Source organism: Zeugodacus cucurbitae, chromosome 4 (assembly GCF_028554725.1).
Source record: "Zeugodacus cucurbitae isolate PBARC_wt_2022May chromosome 4, idZeuCucr1.2, whole genome shotgun sequence".
NCBI lineage: Eukaryota > Metazoa > Arthropoda > Insecta > Diptera > Tephritidae > Zeugodacus > Zeugodacus cucurbitae.
The window spans coordinates 2,907,576-2,931,844 of NC_071669.1; the positions used below are offsets into that span (position 1 = coordinate 2,907,576).

General features: G+C 32.3%; 1 protein-coding gene across 1 annotated transcript; it reads left to right on the top strand.

Annotated features, from left to right (window-relative positions):
- Positions 1–7,774: 7,774 nt before the first annotated feature.
- On the top strand, positions 7,775–18,482 carry LOC105220379 (tribbles). The gene is made up of 2 exons (XM_011196845.3): positions 7,775–9,174; positions 16,719–18,482. The coding sequence occupies exons 1-2, from the start codon at positions 8,354–8,356 to the stop codon at positions 17,368–17,370; spliced, it is 1,473 nt and encodes a 490-aa protein (XP_011195147.2). The 5' UTR covers positions 7,775–8,353; the 3' UTR covers positions 17,371–18,482.
- The last annotated feature ends 5,787 nt before the right edge of the window (positions 18,483–24,269 follow it).

Below are 24,269 nucleotides of genomic sequence, written 5' to 3' on the forward strand. Positions count from 1 at the left end.
GCCTCTTAATATTTAATGAGACTACTATACTGTTACTATTTTCAAAAAAAAAATTCCCATTATTTTTTGAACACACTCGTCAAGTCGACCCTCTTAATATTTAATGAGACTACTTTACTGTTACTCTTTTCAAAAAAAATCCCGTTATTTTTTTAACACACCACGTCAAGTATAAAACCGTAAAAATGTATATCCGTTTTTTAAGAGAAAATATTAAAAATCACTGTGTCCAACCTTCAAATGAAAACCTCAAACCACACAAAAAATAGAGAAAAATAACCTCCATAAAAGTGTAAAAACCTATTGACAATTTGAAAAATACGTTTAAAGTAAACAGCCACAACCAAAGCAACACTGAACGAAATGCACTACACCAGACAACCAGCAGCATGCATAGCGATGCATTGTAGATCACCAGGGGGAACCAGTGAAAATCACTTTATAGCAGCGGCGGCACTCATAACAGCTGGTTTAATTAGAGGGTTGGCGCTTTCAGCAGTGCAATAGACAATGCGATTGCGCAGCAGACATGTGTTAGGTGGTTTCACAACTACCTGTGCAATAAAGTGCAGCGTGCAACCCTTAAATTTCATTTCAAATACAAATAAGATGCAACGAAAGGATCAGCAATGATGAATATTATATTATAGGGGGGTACACGCACCACTCAACTGGTACTCTGGTACCCCACAAACCGTAGTGGCAGTTGTAGTATTATTATGAATACGGAAAGTCCTTGCCATTTGTGCGTTGAAATGTTTCCGGAAACGTGGTTTAAATGTACCTCATGTGCGCTAAAATTATGAAATTCCGTCTTTGTTGCCGTACCACTTCGCTCAGCTCTAGCTAGTACATTGAGTCTAATAAGACTGACGTGTATCTAACAAGTTTTGCTTACTCGCTCACTCAAATGTTTCCAAATGATTTCGAATATTTTTATCTCTTCGAGAACAGCAGAACAACAACAACAAATACGTTAAACTGCAACGATTTCATCAGCTTATGTTTTATTAATTTAGACGGCAAATGTGACTTTCGTCACAAAGCAAAAACAAATGATTTGTTTATCAGTGGTTTTTTTTATTGTTGTTGTTGACATGGCGCTACTCAATATTTAGTAGTGTGGCATTTCCGAGAGTCGCTTATCAATTTAGCTACTCAATTATTATCAGAGCGAATGTTCTCAGAACTTCGCGAATCACGCTAGGGTTGTCTGCTCTGTCAAGTAATATGGTTTTAGAATATGTTTTAGATAATACTGTTTTTGAAGTATGACAAGTTGTGACTCATCTTGTTTTTGAGAATGCCAAATTTTATTTTTTTGTTTACAAACAATTTGATAACAGTTGTGTTTACAATTTCTGTATAAATATTTGCTTTTCAACTTCTGCTGGCCTCTGCTTTTCTGGTGCATGGCCTATCTAACCTATCGAAGTGGAGTACGTGGTTAAAAGCTGTTCCAAAAAATGCTGCTTGTGACAGTATAAATTATGATGAAATTCAAAAATTAATTGAAAACACCAGAATGCCTTGGTATTGAAGTAAGATTGTGAAATACTCAGGAAAGGCTGCACTACAAACCCTGAGATTATTGTCAGCTGTTGTGAACTGAATTAACTCTTTGTTGTCTACGCTGAATTGCAATTATCTGGCATATGAAAGGCTACTTATATTGTAATTTATTAAGTGATTTAATTATTATTTTTTTTTTGCAAAAAATTTCTATAAAAAAATTTATAAAATCACGCTTATGGCCTGTGGCATATCAAGTATTTTTATTGTCTATTGCAGTCTATTGTTTTAGTGTATAATTGTTATTGAAGCCTATTTGTGTCAGTGAATGTGAAATGTTTAATATCATATTATTATTTTTTTTATTACCCGATTGTTCCTTACTCTCACACACTTTTGCGTGAAGTACCCTGTTGTATTTTTGTAGTCATATGCATGAATATGCAATTTTCCTATTTCATCATATTTTGAAAGTATTCCATATGCCAAGTACAATAATATTGCATACTGTTGTTAATTTCAGTCTGAGACTCCCCAATGGATGGAGCGCTTCAAAATTTGGCAACAATATGATAAATAATACCAAATATTGTTGTGAAAAAACGAACTGTTTTTCGGTTTATACAACAAATAGCCTGATCTATCTCATATTTCAATTTTGATGGAATTTTTGAAATTTGAATTTAAAAGAATTTTTTTAGGAAATTCTAAAATTTTTTCAGCGTTCTTTTTAAAAATCCAATTTTTATTAAATCTATTTTCTGTATTTTTTGAAATAATTCACGGTTTTCTTTATAATTTCGGTGGATCGAATTTTTTTTTAATTTGAATTTAAATATTTTTTTAGGAAATTCTAACATTTTTTCAGCGTCCTTTTTAAAAATCCAATTTTTGCTAAATCAATCTTTGAATTTTTTAAAAATAATTCACGGTTTTCTGTCTAATTTTGATGGATCTATTTTTTTTATTTAAAATAATTTTTTTTTTGTACTAATTCAAATATTTTTTTAGAGTTCTTTTCAAAAATGTATTGTTTGGAAAATCTTTCTTTAATTTTTTTAAAAATTATTTACGGGTTTCTTTCTGATTTTGATGGTTCTACATTTTGGTTTTCTTTTTTAAATTTGAATTTAAATATTGTTTTAGGAAATGCTAAAATTTTTTTCAGCGTTCTTTTCAAATCTAAATCTGTCTTTGAATTTTTTAAAAATAATTTACGGTTTTCTGTCTAATTTTGATGAATCTAATTTTTTTTTTTATTTAAAATAATTTTTTTTTGTACTAATTCAAATATTTTTTCTTGAGCTCTTTTCAAAAATGTATTTTTTATAAAATCTCTATTTAATTTTTTGAAATATTTAACGGTTTTCTTTATGATTTTGGTGGATCAAATTTTTTTTTTATTTTTTTTTTCTGAATTTAAAATAATTGTTTTTTACGAATTCAAATATTTTTTTAGAGTTCTTTTCAAAAATTGAATTTTTTCTAAAATCTTTCTTTAATTTTTTTAAATAATTTACGGTTTTCTTTCTCATTTTGATGGATTTTCATTCTTTTCTTTCTTAAATTTGAATTTTAAATATTTAATTAAAAAAAAAAAATTCCGCGTTCGTTTCAAAAATAAAATTTTTGTAAAATCTTTCTTTGTATTTTTTTTTTTAAATAATTCACGAGTTTCTTCCTGAAAAAAATATTTAATTAAATTATAAATATTTAATTAATATATAATTTATTTTATTTTTATTTATTTTTTATTATACCTATATTATTATGAGAAAACATTCGAATTTTATTTTTATTTTGTTTCAATTCAGCCAAGATATTTTCTATTATTTATGCTAAATACCTAATTACTAATCTACATTGTATATTGAATGTAAGGTAAATCCCCTTTAATAATGATAGTTAATTATTAATTATCACATGATAAAACCTGTATAATTATTCGAACAATATCAAGTGCATATAGTAGAGATAAAAGTATAAATATTCATACTTTTGTTGTTATATTAATCTGACTCAAATTCACGTGTTCTATTATTTTCCTTCCACACAACCACCCTACTAAATATCTATTGCATACATATGTACATACCAACAAACGTTCTGTTGATACTCAATTACGAATAAACTGAGTGCTAGCTGTGCCATTAGCAAATTTCCACAGCGAAAACGTCATAGCTACAATGTTGCTAACACTCAATGCCTATCAACTCATATTCATATGAATCTCAACATTTGTTTTGCTTTCTTTATGGAAATGCTGCAGTAAGCAGCCGAAATGCAGCTACAGTTCAAACTGTTGTTTTGTACGCGCTACGCGTGCGCAACTGTACAAAAATTTCGAGTGGCTACAACAACTGAAGGAGAGCGTGACTGAGAGGAAGAATGAGTGTTAGTGCTGGTGAAGTAGTGAAATTTACATGCGTAGGTAATTACAGGGTACTATTGTATCTTTAAGTCATTTTATATTAATTGAGAACTGACAAAATTTACAATAAATTCTTCAAAATTAAATATTTTTGCGTTAAAAAAATTTATTTTTCTATGTTTTTGAACTAAGTTTTCATACGAAATTTTATTAAATGTTCTTGAAGATGCCTTACATTAAAAATATATACTTTAATATGAAAATTGTAATATTAGTTTAACACTATTTTAAGCAATTCCAAGCCTTCTCAATGCTCTTTCACTATTTTCCTCTAGTAGTAGTCTCACTTTTCTATTAAGAAAACCGCTCTGAGTATCTTATATTATTTTCTTCTACATTTTCAGACATATTCAGTTGCAATATCATCAATTCCGGTACAATTTGGATACCGCTGAAATACTGAACATCCAACACTACCATGCATCAGCGATTTTCATGTTGCTCCGCTTCAGCTACATGTTGACAAAGGAATTTCGCTCAATGTCATACCTGTACGAAACGAAGAAGCATAGTTTTGAAATGAAGAAACAATTTAACGTGTCCTCTGCGCATGCGCTTACATACAAACAAACGTACTGGGTACGACGTCAACTGTACTCATAGAAATATTTCACATTTCGTAGCAATGCGAGCACATCCATTGTTTGAGGGTTGAAAATGTGTCGAAATTCGTATGTACATATGTAGCTTGGAGAATTATTATTGAGAACGCATACGATACATTTGTAGAGTCGCGGAAATCTGTATGAAAATGTGCCTAGAAAATAGGCATATACTGCGACGGAATGGGGATGCTTTGGTATTGAGATACGCGATATTTGATAGCATTTTTTTTTTGTTTTTTTTTTTTTTGTAATAGTGAAAGGTGTTTTTAATTTGTTTTTGTAATTTACCTTGAACATAAACTTGAAGGTTAAATGATGTGCGGGGGTTAATGAAGGTTGAATTATGATAAATTGTAGGCCTTTAGTTTAGCTTAGTGAGGAACGTACTAAATAGTATTCTTAAGTTTAAGTAATTACAGTTTATTGTGTAAATTATTTATGAAAATGAAATTGTATACTCTTTATGTAAGAGTACATTTCAGATATCAATTTCACATATTCCATGGAAATAAATAATTTCGTATATTTTCAAATAATTTTGTAATCACTATTTCACTTTAAATATATCATTGTATTAGTCAGAAGAATGAAATAAATTAGCAAAAAAATGTAATTGCTTATTTCACAAAAAAATATTTTTTTAAATGTTAAATGTTTATAACAAAAAAAATAATAATAATTTCTCAACTAAGAACACTACAAAAATCAAGTTTGGTGCGATTATTTCAAGTATCACTATCTGCCAGCAACACTGAGAGCGAGAGAGAGCGCACAAAACGCACTTCTTAAGAAGAGAAGGTACAAGGCAGTCGAAAATAAAAACAATTGTTTGAATTTTGTACGCTTGAAAAAAACATATTGAATATGCGAATGCCATATGAAACTGGAGAGTTGAGCAGAAACAACAACAATTACAGTGCATACAAGGAGAGTGCGAATGAAAAGCAACGACGCAATGTAACGTGAGCAGCACAATGTGAGAGAGATAGAGAGAGCTTGTGTGCGTGTGAACAAAACAAAAGAGCTGAAGAGCGCAGCAAAACAAATGAAAAATGTTTCCGCCGTCTTCGACTGGTGACAGAGAACGTTAAATATAGAGAAGGTCCAATTGCGGACCAGCGTGTGAATTGTCAAAATCTAACAAAACACGATGAGCGTGTTTCACCTCAGCCAGCTCGGAAGGAGAAATTTTAACAGCGTCACGTTAACATTGCTGAGCATTAAATGAAAAATATGCTCAGAGATTTACATTTCTATTATATCGGAATGTTAGCCCGTTTGCTTATATATTGATACATTTATATGCAATCTTATGTGCTAATATGATATTTATTTATGACTGCTTGCAAAATTTATTCAATTCAAATAAATTATGCGATTTCAGAGGCATATTTGTCGGCATGTTTAAGCGGACCTACATATGAATGTAATGTTTTAAAATAATATACCTACTTTCATAAAAAATGCTTTTATTTTTATATTAAATGCATTTCTTACAATACTAAAATTAACTACATATTTCATTATATGAGACTTGTATATACATACATGTGTATACCTAGATATATACAAAAGCGCTTACGTACATACATACATATGTAGATGCATATGTATGGACATCTTCCAAAATTCGTATTGTCTCGTTATCACTTATCAGTGAAGGTCATATGCACACATTGTTACATATGCATTTACATAAATATGTTTGTATGTCATTGACGAACAAGTAATGCATACACAAACTTACATTCGCATACGCGTACACGTAAGTTTGTCACCATCACAAAAAATCAAAAGTATTTTCTACAAAAACAACAAGCGCCTCAAACGCATAAGCAGCATCACAAGTCAATATGGCAGCCAATCAACGAAGCCAAATTTTGTGGTACATACAACAAAACCATTTTCATTCATGAACGCAAGCGCACATTCACTTGGCAAAGTTGCTTCATTCATAAAAACAACGCCATACACACCTCCCTGCGCATGCCATGTCTACAAACGGCTTTTCGCGACGATGACAAAAATCATAAATTGAAGATTTTTCTAATGTTCCCTCCAGAAGGAAAATTTACAACATCGCAAAAACCTAGGTACAAAAATGCCAACATAGCCCTTGAGTCGATTTAAAATATTTTTCAGCAAAAATTCTGATTTGAGGATCGCAAAAATTTATGTCGATATGTTTGCATGCTCATACATATTCATACATATTTACGACAAGCCGATTTTCTACCAACAACGCAATGTTGTGTCGTTTTGACGTCGCGCAGGCGGCCATCAAACCTTCGACACATCGAGCTTTACAGAGGCGTTTCAAGTGATCCCTCCCTAATTATAAATGCGCTAATTATGTATTGTATAGTATTGACCTACAATTAGCAAATACAAATAATTAAATGTATTTAAATATTCTACCAATGTATTATGCCATATTTCAATGTACTACGACTGATTTCTGTAAGAATCAAGACATAAAAATTCAAACGATAACATGAGTTGGGGACCTGGACCCCTTCCCTTCGAACGTGCGACACTGCTTTGACTTGAGAACAAAAAATCACAATTTGCGGCCATTCGTTGTCCGTGGCAACGAAGATTTTACAACAAACCATGAGGCTCATATTTACGCACATATGCATGTAAACAAATTTACAAACATTATGCGTATGGTTCTTTCGATTTTGTTTACATGCACACATAATTACAAATTATGCGCCAACTTTTATTCTTTTGGTATATTATCGAAACTTTTAATAACCAAAGAAAATAAATATTCATATGTATGCAGTATATAATTATATTATATTTTAACATAAGTATATAAAATAATTATTTCATTATATACTTCAAAGCATTTTCTGGAATAAATCATAAAGTTTTGCATATATACGTATGTATTTTGATATTAAATGTAAATGAAATTATATAGCGAGTCGTTTGCGCACTGTATATAAGCGAATCTGTAAGCGTACAGTTATTAACATTCAAATTAACACAATTTTTCTCATTTAACACTGAAACCGCTCAATTCTGCTATTTTCGAGTGCGCTGATGTTAAACCTGTGGTGAAACACGCTAATAATTTTCTGTGGTGAAACACGCTCATCTTGGCGAGTACCCCTGCGAAAAGAGGACCACTTTGACAATCGGCACACCATGAACCTTCTCTATATTATACGTTCTCTGCTGGTGACCAAAAATATTTCAAATATACGTTGCTGAAGCCGAAATGTTTCAGTTGTATTTCAGCGAGTGAGCGTGTTAGTTGTAAATAATATTTACTCGTACGAAAGCGGTGCTGACAAACGAGCAACGACGACAACACACGGTTATTTTTTTTATATTAAAAGAAAAATCTCTCAATCTCTATGTCGGGATTATATTAATTCTAAACAAAAAAACGAAAATAAAAAGTAAAATTATATGTTTCTGCCTGCATATAAACGTGTGATATATTACAACAATTGCTGTAACCGTTAAATTAACTGAAAACTGTAAAATTTTCGTTAAATGAGTTCGTAACTCATGCAATAACAATAAAGTGAAGTAAATCGCCAAAGTAAAAGCATAAAAGAAAAATGTTGTGTATATAAAGATACGCAAAGCAGGCGATAAGTGAAGAAGAGTAATCAAGAAAAAAAAGCGCTTAAAAAAGCATAAACAAGTGATAAGCCTGAAAGAAGTAAAGAAAAAAAAAGAAGTACATTATACAAACCACTGTGATAAGTGCTGTATAACTCAGAATTGAACTGTGACATTTTAAAGTAAAAAAAAAAAAACTAAAAACAAATCAAAAACCACAATGGATACCATCAACAGTGTTCGCGTACAAAACAACGGTAGTCATCATAAAGTGTTAAACTACTCACCACCACCATCACCTGCGTCTTCGCTCAGTTCGGAATCGCTGGATGTTGTCATAACACCACGTACACCTGCCACTAGATCCCGCCTAAACGTTCACGATAGCGATGAACACTTCTGTACACCCAAGAAATCGCTGGCGGATTCTGGTGTGCTCGAGCGCATACGTGAAAAACTGGGCACACCGGGCTCACTCTGCGAGATGCATGCGCTACGTCCGGAGCAAAGTCGCGAAGAGGAGACGGTGAAAGTGGTTAAAAATCGGTTCCTAATCAGCACACAAATGTGCTATCTATCACCAGCGATTGCTGCACGTACACCTGCCTCCTATCGTCATCTCATCGATCTTAAGTCGTCCAGCCTCAAGTGCACCGATGTCTTCACGGAAACGGAATATGTCTGTAAGGTGATCAACGAGCCACATGACAAGGTGCAACGCGCCTACTTCGATATCAAAACAGCAGGTGATTTGGCGCGCAGCTCGTTGTATGGACATGTCTTGATAAGGGACATACACGAAATTGTGCCAATGGATGCGAATCGTTCGTATCTGATAATCGCACCACCCAAAACGCAGGAAGGTGCTGAGGGTGTCTATGAGGATCTGCATACATATATAAGGAATAAGCGACGATTGAGCGAAAAGGAAACGAAAGCGCTGTTCCATCAAATCGCCGAGACAGTGCGATTATGCCATCAAAAGGGCATTATATTACGTGATCTGAAACTGAAACGTTTCTTCTTCATTGACGAAGCAAGGTAAGCCAAAGTTGCAAGCTTTATTCTTTTAGTACTAAAGTATCAGTCAAGTCTTCTGTAAATATCAAAGTAGTATTAGACAATCTTGAGAAAGAACGGTTACCAAATTCTTGCCAAACCTCAATTGCGTTAGTGTTCTGCCGTTTAATAGCTCCCCTTACACCCTTTTACCATCCATTAACGCTGATTGCACAGTAAATTAGCTCGTTTACTCTGTTTACACGAATTCTTACCCCAAGGTATTGTCAACCACAGAGTGGAGAGCCAACATGTGACCGACATGATCACTACAGAGACTCTCTCTCTCGAAAAATCAACTTTAATACTTTTTCTTCGTTTACAAGCTAAAAACCTTCAGTTTCAAGAAACCACATACACGAGTATTACTAATTTTGCAAACCGCATTTATAGAAAAACTCGTTATTGCCATTTAATGCGAGCAAACTTGACTCGTCGGCCGCACTAAAGCTTTAACGAACGCTCACTTGTTGCTCCAAACGCGATTGCGATTGCGTACGTAGACCGAACGACTCACACACGCATTCGCAATAACATTGAACAACAAGTCCGCTGGGGCAGTGCGGTGGACGGTGGAGGTGTTATGGGGTTTAAAAGTCTCATTAAGAGCGGGGAGCAAGCACACTCGAAACTCAATGTAGTCGTGTGGTGGTGCAATGCGTTGTCTGACAGTATTGCAGCAACAGCCGTAGCTTGGGGCGCTGCAATGCCTAGCGTTAAGTGGAGGCCATTTACTAACTTGCCTGTCTGTTGACTTATTCATAGCGAAGCGGTTTAGAGCTACTTTGGCGCGCACGTGTGCTATGCGTATGACAACAACAAAAATGCGAAAATTGCGGAAAACATAGAAATTGCACAAGAATTTAGTTTTTTATTAAAAAAATTATTATTTTTTTTTTATTTAAAAAAAATTGTAAAAAAAATATGTTCTCTCTTTTGTATTAAAAGCCAGTTTTTACTGACTGACAAATCGCAAATGTTTCCAAACCTAACTGTCTGCTCGTAATTGCCGCATTTACATATCTATAGCTGTAGACGTGTATATGCAATCCAGTCGAGCAAGCAAGGTGTGCCCTCAACGGCGCTGGGAGCGTGGCTACGCAATAATATAATCGGCGACAAAGGTGTGCAAGTTGAATTTATCTTAAAAAATTTTATAATTTTTTTTTTTCAACTTGTACGCTTAGTTTTGTTGCATACTGTTTGAATATATATATTTTTGTGTTTTTTTTTTATATTACTTGGGCGCCACACACTTAATGTGTCTTTTAAAATGCCGCAATTATGATGAGAAATCGTAAGTTGTTGAAATCAACTAAAAGCGAGGCGATCACTTAGGCGAGAGAGCGAGCGCTATTGCGTTGGTGAGCGCCTAAAAGAGCATAAAATGTTGAGCAAAGTGTTTCAAGATCATTTCGAAATTTTGTTTGATTTGAAATATTTTTACTAAAATTTTGAAACACAAATGTGTTGAAAAAATGGTGTAAAGTAAAAAAAAAAATAAATAAATAAATATAAATAATAAAAAAAAAAATAAAAAAATATAAATTAAAAAAAAAATAAAAAAATATAAATTAAAAAAAAAATAAAAAAATATAAATTAAAAAAAAAAAATAAAAAAATATAAATTAAAAAAAAAATAAAAAAATATAAATTAAAAAAAAAATAAATAAAAAAATTAATTGAAAAAAATAAAAATAAATAAAAAAAAAATAAAAAAATGAAAAATTAAAAAAAAAAAAATAAATAAATAAAAAATAAAATAAATAATAAATAAAAATATAATAAAAAATTAAAAAAAAAAAATTAAATGAAAAATTAAAAAAAAAATTAAAAAATTAAAAAAAAAAATTAAAAATTAAAAATTAAAAAAAAAATTAAAAAAATACATTAAAAAAATCCATTAAAAATATAAATTAAAAAATAAAAATATAAATATTTTATTATAAATTAAGTAAAATATCACACTTCAGTATCCATATGTTATTTGTATGATTAATGTGCAATTTCATCAAATTGTGAAATTATTACTCAATTTGTTTTTAAGTAATTTTTAATTAATTTGTTTTTAAATAATTAAATTAAATATAGATTTGTTAATAATAAATGCATAATAATAATTTCACAATTTAACATACATTACATATTTCTCATGCAAATCTATTGAAATCGTGATCTCCCAAAGAGTATATACACTGTAATACAATAAATGTTGCCATAGCTTATCCGGTAATTAAAAGCGCCACCCACCCATTTACACAACAAACATCTCCTAGCCCAACGCAATCAAACCGGTCAAATGTATACAAGACTTCACCGCAATTTACATTGTAATACACTTCCAGCGGCATTGAGTTCAACTCTTTGCCTCGTTTGTAGCCACATTTGCCTACTCACCACTCTGTTAGTGCTTTGTGGTAATTTCATGAATTTGTTAAACAAAATACAACAACAACATTTTAAAATTCATATTTAATTGTTTACATTAGTTGAATGTAGCAATAATCTAGTCTAGGAAAATCTGAAAAAATCTGCAACAATTTTACAGCAATAAGATTATCGGAAATATTTTTTACAACAAATATTGAAAAAAAATTTTTGCCACATTTTTCTGTAAATTTCACAAAAATCTACACAAAATCTGTAAATCTGTCGCTCAAGTGAAAAATGCTGCAAAAACTCATAGAAAATGTTGCCAACTTCACAGCAACAGCAATAGCAACAATGTGCCACGCTACTTGTTTGGCTACAAATCACTGTTGTTGCCATGTCATGTTTAGCAACATGCTGACGTCGCGGCTGCTGCTGACTGCTTGCCTTGCTGCTATTGCGACAAGAATTTTTGCGCTTACACAAATGCCGCAATTCTTGTTCTAGTTATTAACGTTGCTTGTTTGTTTTTTTTTATTGTTGTTGCTGTTTCTAACACCAATAACGCAATCAGTTTGACTTGTTGCCAACGATTTCATATTTTTGCTTTACTATTTTTACCGCTTTGTGTGCATGTAGCTGTGTAATGTTTTTGTTATTTTGCTTTTGCAATGATTTTTGTACATTTTTTTATTTTTTATTTTATTTTTTTTATATATTTTTTTGTTGTTTTTGCTTTTGCTAGTGTTTTGGTACTTTTGGTGCCATTGCCATTGCAATTTGTAAATTGCTAGCGTTTTCCGCTCTTCTGTGTATTGCATACACTCAAATATATGTGTGTTGTTGCTATTGGCGTTTTATGTGTTGTGGCTGCCACTGTCAGTGCTGGCAGCAAGCACTATAGCTGCTGCTGATGATGATGACCATCATCGTTGCCATTGCGCATTTGCCTCGTTTCTTTTATTTTTGTGTTTTTGCTTTTGTTGTCGTCATGTGGCAATAAGCGCAAACGCAACAGTTGCTTGATTGTTGTTTATATTGTTGCCTTAGCGCTTATTCTTAGCTCATGCGCGTGTTTTTGTTTCATTTTTTAAATTTTTTTGTTGTACTTTATTCGATTTTTTGTCTGTCGGTGACGTAGGCGTAATTGAGGTCATTAGCGCTGTAGCAACAGTAGCACGCTGAACAACGCTGTTAGTGCTGTCTCAGTGACAAAAACTAAGGCGAATGCATAAATGATTGTCGCAATGTTCGTTAGCTGAAGAAATATTACAGAAAAAAATTAAGTGGAAAAAAATTTGCTAATTTGGTTTTGCAATTGTCAGTGCGCTTGTTCTTGCAGCATTTATTACACAGAACTTTTCTATAACGGCACAAGGTCATATATGTTGCATACAACAAGGCGCACGAACTTTTGGCTTGAGAAATATACTAAAAAAGTAAAAAAGTATGATTCAGCGCTTTTAATCTCAATATTCTTGCTTATTTCAACAGCCAGCAGCTGCTAATCCTCTCTGAAATCAACATAATTTGCAACATTTGTCCTACAAACTGTCAGTGTCAGCATATGACAGAAATGTTCTTCAACATTTTCCACATTTCTACTCCCTACTCATTATAATGAGTATATTTAAATGCAAATTATATATTGCATTTTCATGCTTCATTGGCGCTGCCTAATCCAGTGCTGCTAACACTTGAAGGCAAACATAAAAGCTGCAGCAACACAAAGCCACACATTACAAAATGCACTCTGTCATTGTCACTTGTCAGCCACCACAATTGTTGCATGGCATGCAATTTGCGAATATTTTTGCACCACAATCCGTTTTGCGCTTTGTTGCCAACTCACCACAGCGCGCAATTGTCTCTCGCTCCCTATACTTGTCTTCGATTACTTTAATCCGTAAGTGTACTGTTATAAAAAAGAAATAGTTCAACACTCAAGCAGGCATTTTGTTACTATTGTATCCTGCGCGTTGCTACGAACTGTTACATAGAAGTCACGGGAGTCTAAAAAAGGAGTCAGCAAACGCACGAAGGGTTGATTTATTACTTTGGTTCTTTGGCTTGTTGTCAAGCAATTGTTCTGATTAGGCAAACACTCGCTGGAATTTACATATCGCCGTCGATTTTTTTTTTTTTGCGTTACAATTTTCTTTTCTTTTTTTACCTTTATGTTGCTTTTATATAACATACTCATTGTGTTTGAGCTTAGTTTTTCTCTTTTGTTTCACGCTGTTTATCCTTCATCAGCTGTTCCACGGTTCTTTGATTGTTGGCTTTTCATTTACCACTTTCATTTTTCCAATGGCTATTATTATGCAAATTAAGCATTTTTCCCGAAAGTCGCCTTTTCTTGCAGAGGGGGACCCTCCGCTATTTTATTGGGTACAATAAAACCGGCTATTGCGTGTTTGTCTTATCGAAACTGTTGTAGTGTTTTTGAGGCTTACGAAAATGATCAAATCTTGTTTTTTGTAGATCGTAGTTGGTGATTAGTAATATATGCCGAAGGTTTTGCTGCAATATTTGTATGAAAGTTGAAGATTTGTATACTAGAAATCGTGTCATCAATTTATTGATAGTTTTCCTTCAATTTTTTTATATTATTTTTATTTAATTTTTTTTTTTATTTTTTAATTTTTTTTTATTTTTTTATTTTTTTTTATTTTTTTAATTTTTTTTTTACTTTTTTTTTTTATTTAATTTTTTCAATATTTTCAAGTTTACATTCTAATATTCATATGTATTCTCGCATAATTTGAATTTTTAATTTTCGCGTTTCTAATTTCAAGTTCATTTTCATTAGCACATTCGTCAACGGCGCTTTGTCTCATTGTCGACATTCAATTTTTTTGACTCTCATGTCTACACACACACAGACAGCCTCTCAAATATATATAAATTATTGCATGTCTCTGTTAATTTTCATTACCTGCAAGGTTGCTTTTCTAATTTAATGCATTTTGCTAATTTCTAAATTTTTTTCATAATATGTATACTCTCCGCGTACCGCTAAAGTAGCTGTGAAATTTGAAACTGTAAATTTTCCACATTTTTTTCGCATATCGTTTCCTCTTGATTTTATATACAAATTATGTTTTCTCTCGTTTGAATTGAACATTTTTTCACAGCACAACAATAACAATAACAATATATAATTAACCCTGACTCTGATCTACAAATTGTAGTCTCATCATCATCTCATCTTCTCTGTTTTCATTTGTGCTTAAATCCCACAAAAAAATTTTTAACAACAATTTAACGCAATTTTGTATAATCGAAAGTGCGCACAATTCTCTCACAAAAAGTGTTTAAGAAATCCTTCAAATTATTTTTTTTTTTTGTATACTTCATGCATATTGTTTTGCATTAGCGCCAAGCACTCAGTAAATTTCAAAAAATAAAAAAATAAAAAAAATTAAAATTAAACAATGTAAACATTTACACACATTTTTTTCGGCTCTCTCCTTACACATGTCTCTTACAACATGCTCATGTTTTATGCTCTTTACCGCCACACATCAAAGTTGTGTTGGTCGCGCCTCCACATGATTACTCATATTTTATTTAAAAAAACATACAAATTATTGCATTAAAAGCATGAACAAAGTGTAATGTGTAATATGGCTCCTCTGCGCTCTTCAACGCATTTACAGCAGCGAGGTCAGTTACTGAAGATCACTAAGCGCTCTCTCGCGCGTTGGCAATATTTTTTTTCGGTTTTTCTTTTAGATGATCGCATGCATGTATTTGTTGTAAAAAATGTTATTGCATTACCCATTTGTAGAGGAGCGCTGTGTGACTATTACAGTTGCTGCTTTATAGTGGTAATATCAGGGTCAGCACGAGGTTTTTCGTTATACGATTTCAGTGTTGCTTTCATGTATACACATATTAATTTTTTTTCATTCCTCTTTACTGCTTGCGGCGAAATACAAATTTTGGCGAGCTTCCTTTTGGCGCTCGCTTATTGCTTGCTTTTGTCTACGGTACCAAGCCCATTTTATGCTCACCTCTCCCATTTCGCGCTCACCTGCCCATTTATTTCTTAACCCAATTTATTTCTTATATTGCTCTATTATAAATGACATTTAGTCAGCGCTGCGCTTGCTTTCAGGTCAATGGGTCAGTTGCAGTTGTTGTTTTATTTTCTAATTTTCTCATGCTCCACCTTCGCTTTTGACCAACGCCTACTACGCTTCATTTGTATTTACAAATTAATTCCAATTTTTTATGTTACAGTTACGTGTGCTGTTGCGGCTCATTCATTTGCGTCATATTAGCACTTATCGCCGCGCGGCGCTTGCGTTATGCGCTATAATCCGCCAAATGCCAGCGCGCTGTGTAGATTGGCTCATTTCAATCAAGATTGATTTGATTTTGCTCAATGTCAGCGCAGCAATCACACATGCGAACACATCGGCTACATATTTGAAATGATCGCGTTTTCACAACACCATCGCCGTCAGAGCGCGCTCATTATTTTGGCGTTTTGGCGCTCAATCAATCGTCATCATGTTTGTGGCAATTATTTCACAGTCTCGACTCATTGTATATTGTTATTGCATTTGTTATTAAGCGATCAGTTCGCATAAAAGCCAATCCCTTCACACATCGTACATGGCATCCGATGTGTAGCTATTTGAAATGCTTGACTTCATTAAATATTTGACTTTTGACGATCAGTTGAAAGATCAGTGAACGCAATAATGCCGAGATCTGTTGCTCCATATCTGCTGCGAGGCCTACTCGCTGCAATACGTGTAATAGTTTTGTGGTTGTTGTCCACGCTGCGCTCTCGACTTTGTATTGAATAATTGATTTTAATTTGTTTTCATTTTTAATTCGTTTACTTTGCTGCCGTTGCTGTTGTTGTTGTGGATTACTCAATTACATACGATCGCCTCACGCGCATTCGATGCCGGCCGACATTGAATTATGTATTCAACGCTTTCAAAAGTGTACAATTGCACAAAAAGCATTTATTATTGTTGGGTTAGCAATTTTTGCTGTTGCATTATAGTGGGAATTTTCGTGTTGAAAGTGAGACTTACAAACATACAAACATATATACAAATTATTTTATAGTCATTCAATTAATTGCACTGTTCACTAATGAATTCATTTTCTTTTTTGCGCTCTCTTTTTAGAACGAAAATCCAGTATGAATCGTTGGAGGGCTCCATGATACTCAACGATCCCGCCGATGATACATTGAGCGACAAAATTGGCTGTCCGCTGTACACGGCACCCGAACTGCTCTGCCCCAATCCCACGTACCAAGGCAAGCCAGCCGATATGTGGTCGCTGGGTGTTATACTATACACAATGCTTGTGGGCCAATATCCGTTCTATGAGCGTCCCAACTGCAATCTCATTACGATCATCCGGCATGGTCAGGTGCAAATACCACAATGTTTAGCACGACCGGTGCGTTGGCTGCTTTTGTTGCTGCTTTGTAAAGACTACAAAGAACGTCTGCAAGCCGATGAGATATTCCTTACGCCATGGCTGAAGGAGCAGAAGCCACATGATTACGTTTACCTCTCGGTCGATACAAATTTGGATGATTTCGAAATGGAAAGCGATGATGATGATGCTGATGACGCCGTTGCGATGGAGCAGGAACAGCAAATGCATTTCACTAAAGACTGCCAAGCGGACAATAGACGTATTGCGACCGCGCACCACTTTGTTGCCGAAGACTGTCAAGACGCTGACGACTGTGATATTAGTAGTAATACGCAAGCGCTGAATAGCCAACATGCCAGCGATGTGGATAGCGACGTCGAAATGAGATGATTACACACACTGCGTGTGTATCAGTATGTATGACGTCGACGATAGCAACACAACAGCGGCAATTCGCTGCGCGTTGGTGGTCGAGCCAAGTCAAGTCAAGTCAAGTCAAGTCAGCATGGACATTGTGGTGGTCGGCGGTAGCAGGATATCAAAGCGCAGGCGCTGTTTGATTACGCCATCCTCCTCCTCCTCTCCTCCGCAGCAGCAACAATTACACACACACACACACATGCAGGCATAAACATCCTTTCAAAATGTTGTTGTTGTCGTCGTTTGTCGGTACAATGTTTGTTTGTCGTCGTTATTTGTTCAGTGGCAGCAAGCCAGTTGCTTGCCGGCACCTATAGGGCAAGCAACTCAGCTGGCCGCGCAGCGTTGGTACTATGCGCGCGCGGACACACCATGGACGTATGTTTGGGAAGGCACACACGCATCGGGGCGCTGGCTGGGCCTCTTGTGGTAGCAAGCGTTTCGCTGAGGCGTTAAAGCTTTTACTTTGGCATCCATTACAGTTATATGACTGTAGCCGTGAAATTATTTATTATTGTTCCTCACATCACCCGCCTTCCAATTTTATTTTATTAAATTAAATACTTAGTATTTCTTCCAAACAAAGTGATTTATGTAAATATTTAAAAGAAAAAAAGTAACTCTTGAACTGCCTTTATATGCGGTATGTAGTCGCAGTGTAACTACTAAAGAACTCGAATTCTTGTTTGTTGTTGAGTTTCTAATTCTCCTAAACCGAAATGTACAATTATGTTAGTATATATAATTTAAGTGTGAGAAAAATTATAATTTTGCAAAGAAAATGCAACACTGTGCTATAAATTGGTTAATTTGTATCCTTTACTACTATTTGAGTTTAAATATGAATAATAGCAACTGAATTTTGTAATTATGTTGTTTTAAGATTTGTTTTGATTTGTACAAGATGTGTTACAAAGAAAATATTAAAAAAAAAAAATTAACAAAAAATCCAAAAAAAAAAATATAAAAAATATGAAAATTAAAAAAAAAAATTGAAGGACAAAGCAGCAACAAAAGCCATAAAATGAAATTCAAAAATTAAAAAATAAACGGTTTGAATTTGATCTCAGGCGCATTTTAAATATTTGCATTTTTATTTTCAATCATTGGGGTGTTTCAGATCAATAGGGGTGGGTTGTTTTCGAACTTGTTGGTTGATTGAAAGCGGATTGAAAACCTTTTAATTTTCTACATTTAAAAAATCTATATAAAAACACCAACAGATCTCCAATTTCTCTACGCGATCTCTAGTCAATCCTCCAATTTCCTTTAACATTTTGCCACAGACACGATTATTTTATTAAATAATTGTTTGGGGTCATGGTATTCATGAAATTTGATATGTTGATCGAAAGCGAAGTTCGATTGGCGGTCTTTAGTCCGCCTTTTAGACAGAAAATCTTTCTGAGGACTTCAAGAACCACTACAACAATGTGGAATCAAGTAGAGCAGACGTTCTACCGTGCCCATGGTAATTGGTTCTATGGCAATCGGAACGGACCCGGCTAAGGACTGAGAATCGGCAACTCAAAAATATTTGGAAAATGCTTTATTCCACTACAACAGCAATAACTAGCAAAGTAGTACAAATCACCGTTAGAGAAAAGGTCTCAGAATTTCTGACAGCATTTACCTTTGGACAAAATCGGTGGGACGACTTATGGCAGCAGTATAGTTTATGCATAGAACCTTCGGGCATAGCTCGGTGGGTAATGACAGTTTGGCAGACACCGACTACTCGACCCCACTTTTTAAATGGGAAGGAAGATTCGAAGTAAATTTAGAAAGAGGTGGCTGGCGTAAGGGCATGGCACCTGCACGCAGCACGTTAAACATAATTACGGATGACTCGCAAATGAAGGACGGAGTAGGCGCTGGGTTATACTGTCCGGAGTTAGGCGTAAGGCAGCCTTTCAAACTACCGGATCACTGCAGTATATTTCAAGCGGGGGTGTTTGCAATTGGGAAAAGCCGCTGAGCTATCAGCCAACAGGATACTCTAAAGTCAACATATACGTAAACAGTCAGGCTGCAATCAAGACAATATCCTCCTTCTGCGTATCGGCCAAAAGTGTCCTGGATGAAAGGACAGCAGTGGTAGATGTCGCCAGAAATAGGCGACTTCAATTCTACTGGGTGCCTAGCCACAAGAGCATAGAGGTTAACGAGGTAGTGGACGTGACTGCCAAAAGAGGCGTAAAACTGTCATCTGAAAGCATGATCAACATAGGTAAACCTATAGACTGCCTATATTATGATCTAGACAGAAACTTGGAAAAAAAGTTCAAAACGCGCTGGAAGAATCTATCGGGATGCAAAGCGGCAGGCCAGAAGTACACGAGATTTCTACTGACGCTCGATAGAAGGAAATGTAGGAACATTTGTCGGCATACTCACTGGTTACTGTCTCGTGGCGGCGCATGCCTACAAGTTGGCGCTGATAGATCGCGAAGACTGCAGGAAATGTCAAGAGCAAAGTACCAGAGAAACAATGGAGCATCTCTTGTGTGATTGTACTGCATTATCAAGGCAACGGCTTCAGCATTTGGGGGCTTCACATTACGATAATCTGGAAGAGATTTTGTTAGTGAAGCCACATAACCTTTCGGAATTCGCGTCAAGCGCAGGCATTCTAAAGGATGATTACTCCTCATTAACTACGTGATGGCACTCCATCTGGTGTCGCAAAGCACCAAAACTGGTCTATGTGTGACTTTTTGGCCTACCAGATTAACCTAACCTATCTTTGGATCATTTAGTAAACCTCTGTATCGTTTTTTCTTCATATTTAGCGTTCTTAAATATGGAAGTAAAGGACATAGACTGATCGTTAATCGTATTACACGATATGAGGTCGATACTCCGGGGTTTATCCAACTATTGGTTCGAATAAAAGTTTATGGGAAGCTCGGAAGCTTTTTCACCAAAAAATATGTAAAAATCATGAAAAAAAATTCTGGTTAATAACTAAGTAAGTATAGAACTGGGTATTTGGATGTAAAGTTAAATGTTCATGAAATTTAATATATTACGGTACTTAGAAAATTTATTGGTGTGGTGAAATTTAATTAACTGCCTCTAAATATAACAATAACTAACAAAAATATATGATATTAATTGTTGTAATGAGTAAGTGGGTAGGTTTTCCGTTGAAGGACATGTCGACTTGGCTAAAATTAATTAAATTTACATACATACATACATATTTCGTTGAATAAAATGTTCGATTCACATTAAGAGCATTTCAGAAAAGTCTTGTTTGGGAAAATGTCGGTATTTAATTAGAAAACCTTGCAATTGTATATATTGAATTTCGCACAGTAATTTCACAATTCAGCAGCGCAAGGCAATAAGCGACCGCAACGGGTGGTGTTCGTGCACGCTGACACTCGCTCACTCGTTTACTAATAGCTAGCGGCTTGGCTAGCGTTTGCTTGTGAAGGGCGCAAAGCTGTTGGCTTGTTCACACGAGCTGCTCGGCATGATTACACGATGAAACCCCCGAGTAAGCGGTAGAGTGTAATTCCGTAAGCTCTTTTTGATGATGATTTGCTGGCATACGATAGAGGCAACCAATCAAATGGACTTCATTAAGACGTTAATAATTGAATTTTTTTATTTAAACTCCAAGCTAGCAGAAGTTTAGTCTCTCCCGACTGAGCACGAGAACTGGTATTTCCTTACATTATAATCACCTAACCAAAGTTCGTTTGTTCTACGAGTTCAATAAATATACTTAGTAGCTTACTAGCAACACATTGGTTTAAGAGGCAACCAGCAGTCTAGCGATTTCTGCTAGTTAAAATAATCACGTTCGCAACGATTTTTTGCGAGCTGTTAAAAGCTTTGTTGTCACTGCTATGATTGCGAGTAGCGCGGTGGAGCAAAAGCGGTTAACGCCGAACAAACTCTTCACGTCATGGAGCTCAGTGTGTGCGCAAATGAGCGCGTGAGCGTATCACAAGTTGTGCCTTTTTTTGTTGATTTTATTCATTTAGTACCTTAGTAAAGTGATAAAGTCAAATTGCAAATGATCACAATTAAGCACATACATTCAGACATATATACATACAATACACATATATAGTCATACATACTCGTATTTCAACTCAATAGTAAATAACCGCATGTGTATTTAAGTGTGGAAAACATTTCGCAATTTGACTTTGAAAATATAAATACAACAAAGCGAACGACTGTACAAGGGCCTAGGTGTGTAGGCTTGTGTGTTTGTCTGTAGGCATAGTAAAATATTTAAAGGGCATGCGGTGCTTGTAGGAAATTCACAAAGCTATAAATAAATTAAATAACTATAAAGCTAAATAAATGTAAATAATATTAATAAGTTAAATACAAAAATGTAACAAATACAAATAAAAATAAAATAAATATAAAAAATAATAAGATAAATATTAAAAAAATATAATAATTTCAAATAAAAAAAAAATGAATTAAAATTATAAAAAAATAATAATAATATAATAAAATTTATGAAAAAAATTAAAAACAAAAGATGAATACAAAAAAGTAATAAATAAAAAAATAATAATAAAATAAATATCAAAAATAAAAAATTAAAAAAAAAATAGATGAATACACAAAAATATTAATTTTAAATAAAAAAAAATAATTAATATAAAAAAAGTAATAGTAATAATAAAATAAAATTTATAGAAAAAAAATTAAAAACAAAAGATAAATACAAAAAAAAAATAAAAAAAATAAAATAAATATTAAAAATAATAAGATAAATATAAAAAAATTTAATTAGTTTTAAATAAAAAAATGTATTAAAATTATAAAAAAATAATAATAATATAATAAAATTTATAAAAAACAATTAAAAACAAAAAAGTAATAAATCAAATAATAATAATAATAAAATAAATATCAAAAATAAAAAATAAAAAAAATTATGTAAATACAAAAAAATATTAATTTTAAATAAAAAAAATGAATTAATATTAAAAAAAAAGTAATAGTAATAATAAAATAAAATTTATAGAAAAAAAATAAAAACAAAAGATAAATACAAAAAAGTAAAAAATAAAAAATAAAATAAATATAAAAAATAATAAGAAAAATATAAAAAATAAAAAAACTATATTAATTTTTAATAAAACAAATTTATTAAAATTATAAAAAAAAATAATATATTAAAATTTATAGAGTAAAAATAGAAACAAAATATTAATAAAAGATTGTTAAAATTACAATTTTTAATATTTTTAATAACAATATTATTAAAATATATATATATATTAATAAAAAACAATTTTAACTATTTTTACTGTTTTTAATATTATTAAATTTATTAAAAATTATTATTAAAAAAATAAAAAAAAATTAAAAACAAAATTATTAAATTAAAATAATTTAAACTATTTTTAATATTATTACTATTATCAAAAATTATCATTATATAAATAAAAAAAAATTAAAAACAAAATATTAATAAAAAATAATTTTAACTACTTTTACTGTTTTTATTATTATTAATATTATTAAAAATTATTATTATAAAAATAAAAAAAAAATAAAAATAAGATATTAATAAAAAATAATTTTAACTATTTTTAATATTATTATTATTAAAAAAAAACGAAATATTAATAAAAAATTATTTTAACTGTTTTTAATATTATTAAATTTATTAAAAATTATTATTAAAAAAATTAAAAACAAAATTATTAAATTAAAATAATTTAAACTATTTTTAATATTATTACTATTATCAAAAATTATCATTATATAAAAAAAAAAAATTAAAAACAAAATATTAATAAAAAATAATTTTAACTATTTTTACTGTTTTTAATATTATTAATTTTTATTAAAAATCATTAATATACAAGAAAAAAATAAAATTAAAAACAAAATATTAACAAAAAATAATTTTAACTATTTTTAATATTATTATTACAAATTATTACTATAAAAATAAAATATTAATAAAAAATAATTTTAACAATTTTTAATATTTTTATTATTATTAAAAATTATTATTATTTAAAAATAAAAATAAAATGAAAACAAAATATTAATAAAAAATAATTTTTACTATTTTTATTATTATATTCAATACAAAAAAGTTCACCAATCTGTATTCTATCGCCACATAAGCAAATTTTTTCCTCTCAAATTTCCTCACATAATGAAACTCGCATGCAATTTCCAAACATTTTTTCAACTCACAACATAACCTTGATTTACATTATCAGTTAACGCGTCTAATTTGTAGAAATTCACCTGCTTTTCAACCACTTTTTGTGATAACGAAAACTGGTGATTTCAGAAAATGACGTAAGTAAATGCTACAAGCAAACACAGACGCATTGCGTTTTCAAGTTCATTGAACAATTTCGAAAAATTTCAAAAAAAAAAATTGAAATGTCCTCGAAATGCCTACAAGCGAGTGCGAGTGTGAGTGCTCACAGTGAGTTTTGTGTGGTTATTGCAACACACAAATAACAGTGGGTGTTAATTACCAAATGGCTGTGGACGGACGGAAAGGTTAACAGCTGACCTGAAAAAGCGATTTTTAATTAAAAAATTACAAATGTTTGTGAGTCAGTACAATTGAACACAAACTGCAGGGATTGCATAAAATTGTGTATGAAATTAGTTGAGTGCTTGTGTGGAGCAATGGGTTAAGGTATTTCACTGCACTTATCTTCTACATTATTTGTATGTATGTATGTGTCTATATGTCTGTTAATAGCGACCTACTAGCTTAGATAAGTGTATGTGCATATTAGATATTTCGTGTTTTCTTGTCACGCTGATTCGCCTAATTGGCTATGACAAAGCGCATTTGACGCAATTTTCACCTACTCATTGTTGTTACAATTCTTTTTTTTATTTATTTT